This window comes from Bufo gargarizans, chromosome 7 (genome assembly GCF_014858855.1).
Source record: "Bufo gargarizans isolate SCDJY-AF-19 chromosome 7, ASM1485885v1, whole genome shotgun sequence".
NCBI lineage: Eukaryota > Metazoa > Chordata > Amphibia > Anura > Bufonidae > Bufo > Bufo gargarizans.
This window is the reverse complement of record NC_058086.1, coordinates 112,115,504-112,128,180: the sequence shown is the minus strand read 5'-3', so window position 1 is coordinate 112,128,180 and position 12,677 is coordinate 112,115,504. Positions and strand designations below refer to the sequence as shown.

Below are 12,677 nucleotides of genomic sequence, written 5' to 3'. Positions count from 1 at the left end.
ATATTAATTTTCCTGTCACTGATGCAGTGCAGGTGTACCTCACGCAAAAAATGGGTATACAGTGATGAACAGAAGTATTTGAACACCCTGCAATTTTCACTGAAATTCACATTGTAGGTGCATTCCCACTCTGAGAGACAGAATAAAAAAAAAGATTCATGAAATCACATTGTATGATTTTTAAAGAATGTATTTGTCTTGCATTGTTGAACATAAGTATTTGAACACCTGAGAAACAGCAAAAATTCTGACTCTCAAAGACCTGTTACTGTGCCTTTAAAAAGTCCACCTCTTCTCCACTCATTAATCTAACTTAGTAGCACCTGTCTGAGCTCTTTAAAGACACCTGTCCACAGTCTACTACCATGGGCAAGACCAAAAAGTTGTCAAAAGACACCAGAGACAAAATTGTGGACCTCCACGAGGCTGGAAAGGGCTACAGGGCAATTGCCAAGCAGCTTGGTGAAAATAGATCAACTGTTGGGGCAATTGTTAGAAATTGGAAGAGGCTAAAGATGACTGTCAGTCTTCCTTGGACTGGGGCTCCATGCAAGATCTCACCTTGTGGGGTATCACTGATGATAAGAAAGGTAAGGAATCAACCCAGAACTACAAGGGAGGAGCTGGTCAATGACATAAAGAGAGCTGGGACCACCGTTTCAAATGTCACTGTTGGTAAAACACTACGCCGTCATGGTTTCAAATCCTTGCACAGAAGGTTCCCCTGCTCAAGTCATCACATGCAAAGAGAGAAATGGAGACTGAGTATTCTGCACGGATGTACAGAAAAGGTGGAGGGAAAATGGAACGAATAAGGCGCCAGGGGATAACCACAGAATGATGTGGAAGGAGGACAGAGAAAACTGCTAAAGAATAGTGGAGAAAAGTAGGCAGCTCCCAAAACCCCCCAAAAAAGGGGAAGAAGGAATTCAGTACCCACTGGTGGAATTAGGTGAAAATAAAATTGGTAGTGAGCCGGGTATCTCAGGTGTCCTGATAATACCCAGGGGGCACCACATAGACTCCAGTGTTACCAATAAAATTATAGTGGATTACACTATTAATATCTTGGCGAAATGTTGCACTTACTTTACCGGGGAGGAGGGCATAGGATAAAGCTCAAGACACCTATACCTCAACCTGCCCCGCCGAGATCGCTTCACAAGATGTGATGATAGCTTCTTGGTCCCCAAAAGGATGACACCGGGGCTCCATATATGCAGGAAGTCTTTTATTAGGTCAGCTCGACGCGTTTCGGGAAAAATTCCCTTTCTCAAGAGCATAGGCTCACCAACAATTTTATTCAAGTCATCACATGTCCAGGCCCATCTGAAGTTTGCCAATGACCATCTGGATGATCCAGAGGAGGCATGGGAGAAAGTCATGTGGTCAGATGAGACCAAAATAAAACTTTTTGGTCTAAACTTCACTCATCGTTTTTGGAGGAAAAAAGAAGGATGAGTTGCATCCCAAGAACACCATCCCTACTGTGAAGCATTGCGGGTGGTAACATCATGCTTTGGGGGTGCTTTTCTGCAAAGGGGACAGGACAACTGCACTGTATTAAGGAGAGGATGAATTGGGCCACTTATTGTGAGATTTTGAGCAACAACCTCCTTCCCTCAGTCAGACCATTGAAAATGGATCGTGGCTGAGTCTTCCAACATGACAACGACCCAACGCACACAGTAAGGATAAACAAGGAGTGGCTCCGTAAGAAGCAAATCAAGGTTCTGGATGGCCTAGCCAGTCTCCAGACCTAAATAGAACATCTTTGGAGGGAGCTGAAACTCGGTGTTGCTCAGCGACAGCCCCAAAACCTGACAGATCTAGAGGAGATCTGTGTGGAGGAGTGGGACAAAATCTCTGTTGCAGTGTGTGCAAACCTGGTCAAGAACTACAGGAAACGTTTGACCTCTGTAATTGCAAACAAAGGCACATATACCAAATATTACCACTGATTTTCTCAGGTGTTCAAATACTTATGTTCAGCAGTGCAAGACAAATGCATTCTTTAAAAATCATACAATGTCATTTCCTTTTTGTTTTTTTGTTTTTTGCTTTTTACTTCTGTCTCTGAGTGGGAATGCACCCACAATGTGAATTTCAGACCCCTCCAAGAATTCTAAGTGGCAGAACTTGCAAAATTGCAGGGAGTACAAATACTTCTGTTCTTTACTGTGTCACTATATTAATTTCCCTGTCACGTATGCAGTGCAGGTGTACCTCACACCAAAAATGGGTATATGTCACCCACCGAACTAACAGACAGGTTAACTATTGTATTTTTGTGTCGGGGTACAAAAATGGTGCATTGCACCCACAAAAGATCTCTATAGTTCATCCACAGAATTAACAGCAAGATTAATTATTATATTTCTGTGTCAGGGGTGCAAAGCTGGTGTATTGCACCCACAAAAAAAAAATCACTATTGGTCACCCACAGAATAAATAGCCAGATTACATTCCTAACACTCTCCTTCACTTCAGCTGCCTGCTTCCTGTCCCTGTACTACTCAGAGCTGATGGTGCTACACGTGATCCAGTTTGTATAGAGGCTGGGTCACAAGATGCATCGACCAATCATAGCCATGCCATTATTAGACACGGCTGTGATGGCTTCTAGCCCACAGCTTAAAAGCTTGTTGATTGGCTGCCCTGCAGCATTTCAACAAGCTTTATTAAATGCCCGAACACCGAACTCAAACCCAAATTTTTGCTGTAAAGTTCGGTACGGACCAGCAGTTTGGGTTTGCTGAACACTACAGTTTAGTCTTTGTTCATCTTAACCAACATATGGGGTAATTTATCAAACTAGTGTAAAGTAGAACTGGCTTAGTTGCCCATAGAAACCAATAAGATTCAACTTTTCACTTTCCAAAGGAGCTGTCAAAGATTAAAGTTGGAGCCTGATTGGTTACTATGGGCAACTAAGCCAGTTCTACTTTACACCAGTTTGATTAATGACACCAATAGTATTCAAACAGTTTAGAAAGAGTGGTATACAGTAAATATGTGTAATACTGTTGTCTATGCTGTGTAGTTAAATGATAATTTTGTGTTTGTCTGTTTTATTTAGGCGTTTGGGGTAGTGCCTTCTCAATATTGTTTAACAGAGTTCTTGGTGTTTCCAACCAAACCAAAGGTGCCACAATGGAAGAAGAACTAGGTAACCACAGTAGCATCATCTCTATCATACTGAAAAAGTGAAAATAAGTTTTACACATGTATACTGTACATATTCATATTCTAGAATTTCTACATCCAATCTGTTATTATTTTGCATATTTTATGTCCTTTACATTTTTATGGTTTCTGTGCAGCGTGGTTTTTACAAGCCACCTTTTGTATGCAGTCATCATTATATTAACTACGACTGTTTACTTTTCGTTTTTAATGGAAGGCTGCATGTTTGTATCTTTGGCATGACTGTGTCAAGAAAGAACATGTCCTTTTGTAAGCTGCATTGGCTGTTCATTCGCAGCTTAGCTCCACTCAGTGGGGCGAAACTGCAAGCGGGTCCACAGTATTCAAATTGAAAAACCACTGTGGTTTCTACCGCGGAATGGAACGTGGTGGATTTTGCATTTGCAAAATGTCTTTCAGCTAAGGCTTAAAGGCACATGTTCATCCAGTTCAGCCAATAATCCTAGAGAAGGTAAAAACCCTCATGAGATAGAAGCCAATTGTGTACAATGAAAATCCACATTGCCATTCTTAAGACTGCATTTTTTTTACCACACAGATTTGAAACCAGCATCAAGTGGCCTTCCTTTTTAGGTTTCAGCCACAACGGTTCTTTCTAGACACTGCAATTTTAGGTTTCCGTGCCATTGCCCTCACACTGACTCCAGAAGAGAATTTGAGACTCTTCAGCCTGTTCAATTTTTAAAGACTTACACTAGAAATCCCTTATAGAACTCCATTCAGCATGATCTTTTTTTTTTTTTCTCTGTGGTGAATTTAGGTATAAGGCTGAATTCATATTAATGTCCTGCTTTTGCAGGATACATTATGGATATTATTATTTTGATCCATTTTTAAAAAGGACACCAACAAATCCCATTGAATACTTACTTGATAATGGATATTCTGGAGCCATTAAGCTAGAGATTTTGACTGGTTTCAGTGCTGGCATATGAGAGCTTTGCAGCTGAAAACGGGATCTGGAAAAGTATTTGCATCCTTTTTAGGAGCACCCTGTAGCTTCAAATGAAGTAAGAACCGAGTAGGGTTAGGCTTCTGATCTAAAATGCAAATACAGTGTATCAGGGTTAGCACTTCAGACCAAAACTCATGGGTGACCAATCAGTTCCACCAGAGGTCCTGTAAGGTGCTTTGCTAGAAAACAAGAAGATGTACTGTATGTCTACAAACTCAATGGCCTTGTTGTAGACCCCTTATAACAAATGCTTAGATGGGGCAGTCATAGATACTTATTTTTCAAATAGAGTCAAATTATTTTCTAAGGATTTATAGGGAGAAGGGAATGAATCTTAGGTGTCAAAGTTTCAGGTGCCAAACAGGAGTTTCATGTCATTAGTTCCAGTGTGAACATTGCCTTATATTTAAGGCGTTATTTGTGGCATGCTAAAAGCAACATTCTTGAATTGTAAAAATTAATATTTTTATGTGTCAATAACTGGCTGTCAAATGTATTTGCAGATGAAGCTGCAGTAGGTCATATGCAGCAACTGTCTTATAAAAGTACTGACATCTTTTGTTTCTTCTATTAGAAAACCTTAAACCAAAGCACATAGTCGACAACGATGACAGTGACGATGAACAGCAAGAACCAAAAGGTAACATGTCTTGATTTGTTCCTCAATGGGCACCCACTAAATGGCTTCACGAGGCACCAGCAATTTATTCTCTTAAGTAGTATTTAAACAACAAATTTAGACTACGGGAGACATTTGTTAAAACCGGTGATTTAGATGACAGTCTTAGTCCCTCTGCACTGCCGTTGGATTTGCCCGTGTTATGTGAAGGCACAGAACTCGACATATTGTTGGCGCTTCCTCCAGCAGGTGGCTGTTTTGAGGTGGTTTTTTTAGCTGATTTTGAGGCAGAAATGCTCCACATTCAGCGCCAAAAAAACTGTGTGTGAACTGGCCCTTATAATAAGGTTTTACTCATTGCCTTACAAAAGTCTTGTAGGGTTTGTGATAAAAAAAAAATGAAAAATCAAATTTTGTCGAAATCTATGATAAATATGGTTGACTGTTTCAACAATGCAAAAGCTAACATTACTGTATTGCCAGTGCAGTCACAGCCATGGAAACAACAGAGGACCTGCTAAATATGAACTGAGTGTCTTATTATATGAGCTTTCAGTAATACTCTTGTCTTCATAATTGTGTATGTATTTATTATATATTTTTATATTTATTATACTTTTTTTTTTTTACTTTTGACCCCTTCAAGAAATTTTCCAGATGTGTAATATTGATGACTAGAGATGAGCGAATTTCATATTTTGAAATTTGTTGAAACTTCGTTTACTGGTGAAAGGTGAATTGCGTTATGGATTCTGTTACTACGGACCATAACGCAATCCTATAATGAAACACATAACCGAATGCCTTTAGAGGCATTCCGTTATTCATTCCGTCACAATAGAAGTCTATTAGCTGCAAAACAGATCCGTTCCGTTATGCAGGGGAGACCTCTCCTGCATAAAAGAAACGGGACGGATCCGTTTTTCAGCCCATAGACTTCTATTGTAACTGAATAACGGAATGCCTCTGAAGACATTCCGTTATGCATTCCGCCATAGAATTGCGTTATGGTCCGTGGTAACAGAATCCAAAACGTAATTTACCTTTTACCAGTAAGCGAAGCGTGAACAAATTTCATAAACTGAAATTCGCAGATCTCTATTGATGACCTTTCCTCAGGGCAGGTTGTCAATATAAGATTAGCAGGAGTCCTACAACCAGAACCCACGCCAATCAGCTGTTTGAAGAGGCTTCAGCGCCCTGGTAAGCGCTGTGACCTCCTCAAAGGTTACCAAGCACAGGGCTGTCCATTGTTTAGTGGTTGTGCTTGGTATTGCAGCTCAACCTCATTCGCTTGAACGTGAGTGAACTTGAGCCTAGGCCACATGACAGATGAACATGACGTCACAGGCCTGGGCCTCTGGTGTGTGTCACTGCCTTTTCAAACAGCTGATCTGCGGAGGGTGCCAAGAGTTGGTCATTAATATTAATCACCTGAAAAACCCTTTTATGGACCCAGCATATTTTGACTTTCAGGATGCAGCATTGTTTAAATGTTTTTACACAACCACCTCATGAGAGCTATAACTTTTTGTTTAAAGGTTTGTTTGTTTTTTGAGAGCGGGATTGTCTTTTTTAATGTTTTCATTTTGAAGTAAACATAAAATATTGAGAAGATGTTATTATGTTTAAGGGGCTGAAGAAACAGACATTCAGTAATTTTAACTTTTTGATCACTTTTTTATTCCATTTTTTTGGAAGGCCTGTGTGGAATATGAAAACTTTATGGGTTGTTGCAGAAGCATTTTAGAATAGCGAAAAGAGAATGTTCCCATTTTTTTAATTTATTTTTTACGCATTTTATATTTTTTTACATTTTGTTTTCAGTGCAAGCAGAGGACTTGATCACTCACATAATACATTGCAATATTTTTGTAGTGCAGTGTATAATGCCTGTCAGCTTAGCACCTAATAGATGTAATATTTCTAGAAAACAATCATAACACCACAGAAGTCATAAAAATCAACAACAGCAATGTTTCAACTCTGTCCTGGTCTTCAATGAGACCCATGGCAGGCCTGAAACCTCACTGTTGTTCATGTTAATAAAGATGGGATGTTTTACATGACTTCTGAAGTAGTATGATTCCCTATGAGAAATATGATGTGAGCTAGGAAGAACTATCATTTATTTGTGCAATGTGAGCACGCTGCAGGTTTGTGCTGCTGCTTCTCCATTTTTTTTAATATGTGCAGTAAGTTAACAGACTTTGGGGTATTGTAAGCACAGGCTGCCCTAACAACACATCAATACTCTGCAATTACGTTGTGTGGGGGACCATAAGGGAACAGTGGTCAGCAATGACATTTCTTCTAATGAGGTAACTGGCTGGGATTAAAGTTATCTCTGATCCAGGCTATTGCAGCAGGAGCCTAGCTGTATTTTATAGCTGGCTGCTGCTGCAGATGTTGTGGCAGAGTTTCTTGCCTGTGCCATCACCATCTTCTTCTAGGTGCTCATTAGTATTTGCCTTGGCTTATTGCCATTACTACTCTTACTCTTGATTTTATTTAGGTAGTGAAAATACTGAAGCTGAAGAGGAATATCAAAGAAATAGTCAAGCAAGTTGGGTGCAACGCATGGTGATGGCCTTAGTTAGTGACACTGCCCTATTCAACACACGTGAGGGAAGAGCTGGAAAAGTGCACAACTTTATGCTGGGTTTAAACCTAAATACATCATATCCTTTGTCACCTTTAGCACATATGACTACCCAGGAATCTGTGGATGATGATGAGACTGATCTTGCAGTCGCAGGTAACTAACCATTAATACTATTTTCTTCTGTTTTCATTTTCAACATGTTTGGACATCATGACCTAAAGCAGTGATGGCGAACCTTTTAGAGACAGGGTGCCCAAACTGCAACCCAAAACCAACTTATTTATCGCAAAGTGCCGACATGGAAATTTACCCTGAATACTACAGTCCAATATAGTATATCTTCAATATACTTTATCATTTAGCTATAATAGCCTGCCTACATTCAGTGCACTGCCTGTGCTGTTCATAGCGCACCCTGCGCTGATGAATGGCAGGAAAAGTCTAAGGCATATTGGTACACCATAGACTTTTTTCAGGGTTCGGGTGCCCACAGAGAGGGCTCTGAGTGCCGCCTCTGGCATCCGTGCCATAGGTTCGCCATCACTGACCTAAAGTATGCACATTGTGTTGTCTGCCCACCCTACTGAAAAAAATTAGTATGAACAATAAACAGCTTAAAGAAGTATGTGAATTTACATGTTTCACAAATGCCACATTTGCTTAAACAGTAATTAAAGGGATTCTCCAGGAATTAAGAAAATGACATTTTGAAATATTACTTTATTATAAATATATTCCCAAATACCTTTCATTAGTTATAGTGGTTGGTTTTGTCTAGGGAGCAATGTTTATTTATTTTTTTTTTTTATCTTTATTAAATATAAATAAATACATATATAGCTTATAAACATACTAAAACATACATTAAAAGGGAGCATAACATGTCCGCGTAATATATTCATCTACTCATATAGGCTTCCTATACAAATAAGTCTTCATATAGAGAGAGCTTACAATACTTTCTATTATCCCGATAATATTATTATCCCCACCCTTGTTGTCGCTGGAGCCACCGGGCTCGAACATGACACAGTCTTAGAACCAATTGTTCCAGACCTGATACCATACTCGCTCGTATTCCCTAGTTTTATCTATGAGCTCCGTCCATTCTTCAAATTTGGGGTATTTAGCTGAACCCCATTTCTGTACAATAATAGCATTGGCCCCCTTAACTACAACAATCTATACTTCTGACTTTTTTTTTATCTTTGGAAAAATGCCTAACATTGTGGTTTCTATTTTTGGAGTCAGTTTTAAGGAGGAACTATTACCTAATCTATTAAATATCCTTGTCCAGTACTCCAGGCATTCCCATATTAGATGAGTGAATCCAGCATCTTCAATATGACATTTAAGGCACTTATGTTCTTTAGCCTGGTAAATCTTAGATAAGAGCAGAGGAGTATAATATAAACTATGTATTATCTTGAACTGAATTAATCTATCTGAGTTTGAGATGAAAGATTTTTTTATGTTTTTATAAATTTCATCCCAGTTCTTCTTCCCATTTGGTCTCACTCTTAAATTTAGTGTTTTTTGATAATTCTTTTATCAATCTGTGATAAATTAGTGAGATTGTGAATCTAATCTGTGACGTCTTATAACAGTAATCCAAAAAAGTGCTTTTTCTAATTATCAAATAATTTTTATCTATACAAGTAATTATAGTGTCAGGAAAAATTCCCTATAAAGGTTTTAAATTTCCTAAAATAGCTACGAGTGAAATTAGTGTAATACCCCTCTTTTCCCAGTACCTGGCATCAGGAAAAGAGAATAGCTGATTTAAATTTGTGTTTTGCCAAAGTGTGGTAAATTGTACAGTATGCGAAGTTCCAACTATCTGTCTTGTTTTTTTCCATGTTTTTTGCAACATCTCACTGATAGGGTTTTCTCTATCCCGCACACCCTAAAAGCCTGTTTCTAAGATATGGAAGATGTCTTTTTGTGTGCCATAGTGATCCCTAAATAATTGTCTGACGTAGCCACTATTCTTGTTATTTATACACCATTGTATTTGTGCTGCTATATAGTATCCTCTGAAAAAGGGTAGGGAAAGTCCTCCCTCCCCTTCAGACAGCCAAAGATGTTTCTGTTTAATCCTGATGCGTTTCTGTCCCCCTATTAGCTCATTAATTAATCTTTCCAATAAATTGAAAAAGGAATCCTCAATCCATATTGGGCCGGCAATCAGTACGTACAATATTATCGGTAAAAGAATCATCTTGATCATAGCAATTCTATTTACCTGTGATAATGGGAGTTTCTGCCATACTCTAATTTTTTCCCTAACTTCATCTATCATCGGGGTTATATTTAAAGGGCTTCTGTCACCCCACTAAAGTGATTTTTTTTTTTTGGGCTAGTGAAATTAGTTATATTGCGATATATGACAATATAATTGTGTTACTTATATTCATCCAGCAGTTTCTGCAAAAAACGAAGTTTTAATATATGTAAATTCGGTCTCTACCAGCAAGTAGGGCGGCTACTTGCTGGTAGCTGCTGCAGAAATCCGCCCCCTCGTCGTGTTGATTGACAGGGCCAGCCGGGATCTCCTCCTCCGGCCAGCCCTGTCGGCATTTCAAAAATCGCGCGCCTGTGTGGATTCGGCGCAGGCGCTCTGAGATGAGGAGGCTCGTCTCCTCAGAACTCCCTCAGTGCGCCTGCGCCGATGACATCACCGAAATAGAAGACGTCATCGGCGCAGGCGCACTGAGGGAGTGCTGAGGAGACGAGCCTCCTCATCTCAGAGCGCCTGCGCCGAATCCACACAGGCGCGCGATTTTTGAAATACTGACAGGGCTGGCCGGAGGAGATCCCGGCTGGCCCTGTCAATCAACACGACGAGGGGGCGGATTTCTGCAGCAGCTACCAGCAAGTAGACGCCCTACTTGCTGGTAGAGACCGAATTTACATATATTAAAACTTCGTTTTTTGCAGAAACTGCTGGATCAAAGTAAGTAACACAATTATATTGTCATATATCACAATATAACTAATTTCACTAGCCCAAAAAAAAAAATCACTTTAGTGGGGTGACAGAAGCCCTTTAATCTGCTATAGAAATAAATTGTGCCAACCTACACATCACATATGACGAGAAGGGAGGAGGGATGTACTTTATACAAATGCCAATATCCACCTCCGGCCATTTCAACAGCAATATAGGAAAGCATATCTACCTTCCTTATCAATAAGTTGTTCGATTGGGTCATAATCAATCTTTTTGTGAATATAAACACTAACACCACGGGAATATGTAGAGAAATGGGAATTATATTCATATTGAGCCCTATTCCTATGCATGATCTCGATTTTCTTAGTTGAAATATGAGTTTCCAGCAAAGCAACTATTGCGGGTAGATGCTTAATAACTAATTAAAATACAACCCTTCTTTTTACATTATCAGCAAGTCCACGGACATTCCAAGTTAAAATCCTATGCGTCATCCAAGTTATAATAATAAAAATAAAAAAAATTTAAAAAAAAAGTGAAAAAGAAAGACCCTGATATCTCCAGCGACAACAATCCCCCCCTTACCCTCCACCCCATTTCTCCCCCTTACCCCCCCACCTGGTTCATGAGTGTAGACCAACTCATAAACCTCTTACTAATCGCCTCACCCGTCCCTGTCCACCCCCAACTCCTCAGCCCCCCCTCTGGATCACAGTATTTGTATTGACCTTCTTATACACGCAAACCCCGATCTCTCTAGCTAATCCGATGTATCAGCAGAGTTAGTAAAGAAGTGTACAGTATCTTTGTAAATAATCCTCAGTTTTGCCGGGTATATCATTGAGTATTTTATGTTAGCTTGTATAAGCCTTTTCTTCACATCTTGGTATGCTCTCCTTTTATTTTGGGTTTCTCTGGAGAAGTCTGGATAGATCTCTAGGGAGCAATCATTAGGAGAAATTAAATGGCCGCCATCCTATTAGTAAACACAGAACCTGTACTAATTACACAGCAGGAAAAGTTATTTCACAACACTGAGCTAAAGAGCTGCCTCATCCTCCTCTCTACTTTGCTTGGCAGGGATTATGAGCCTGAATACAGCTGATAAGAACTTGATCTGAATCTCTGTGGGAATGGAATTCATGAGGAGACATGAAGTACCGAGAGGACTTATAGGACAGGCTGTGGTAATGTGGGGATATGTGACAGCATACAAGTGCTGCTGCTCATCAACCACAGCCCCACCCTTCTGTCTGTTCTTCATGTATCCATTCCTACAGAATTCAGATGAATATCATATTAAAACATATTCAGAATCATAATCCCTGACAAGCAGAGCAGAAAGGAGGCCGAGGCAGCTGTTTAGCTCAGTATTCTGAAGTAACTTGCCCTCCTATGTGGACAGGTTTTGTGTGTACTAATAGGACTGCAGCCATTTTATTGCCTCTGATCATTGCTCCCTAGACAAAATAAGCCATTATAACTAATTAAAGGTATCTGCAAAAAATGTTAAATTAAGTAATATTTAAGTATTTTCAGTCATTTTATTTTCATAATTCCCAGGGAACCATTTTAATAAGTTAAAGAGCTATGGGTATCATTTATGAAGCTAACATACACCAATATTAGGTGTTTTTAAGGCCTCTTTCACACTACAGAATGTCCATTTCAGTGTTTTGCGGTCAGTTTTTCACGGATCCGTTGTTCCGTTTTTTGCTTCCATTGTGGTTCCGTTTCCGTTCCGTTGTTCCGTTCCGTTTTTCCGTATGGCATATACAGTATACAGTAATTACATAGAAAAAATTGGGCTGGGCATAACATTTTCAATAGATGGTTCCGCAAAAAACGGAACGGATACGGAAGACATACGGATGCATTTCCGTATGTGTTCCGTTTTTTTTTGCGGACCCATTGACTTGAATGGAGCCACAGACCGTGATTTGCGGCCAAATATAGGACATGTTCTATCTTTTCAACGGAACGGAAAAACGGAAATACGGAAACGGAATGCATACGGAACACATTCCGTTTTTTTGCGGAACCATTGAAATGAATGAGTTATGAAGAGGCCGCCGCCTCTTCATAACTCCGGCGGACACACCACCAGTACAGGGGGGTATTTAGACTGGTGTCTAAAACGCCAGTCTTAATAAATGACCCCTTACGTTTTTCAAATATAAATGGGTTTTCTAAGATTTGTTAAACATTGGCAGTGGACTAGGAGGTTTATAAAAAAATAAAAAATTTTACTTACCTTGTATCGTTCCGGTCACTACTGCTCTAATCTCTGCATGGGTCACATGCTGTTCATTGTTCCAGTCACCATTTTAGCCTA

The 12,677-nt window shown here is 39.6% G+C and overlaps 1 protein-coding gene across 1 annotated transcript in view; it reads left to right on the top strand.

Annotated features, from left to right (window-relative positions):
* PLA2G4A (phospholipase A2 group IVA) overlaps nucleotides 1-12,677 on the top strand; it is a 244,534-nt gene that overhangs the window by 155,275 nt on the left and 76,582 nt on the right. Inside the window, 3 exon segments of the mRNA XM_044301970.1 lie at nucleotides 3,080-3,169; nucleotides 4,737-4,802; nucleotides 7,297-7,539. Of these exon segments, the coding sequence (XP_044157905.1) occupies nucleotides 3,080-3,169; nucleotides 4,737-4,802; nucleotides 7,297-7,539 (399 nt within the window).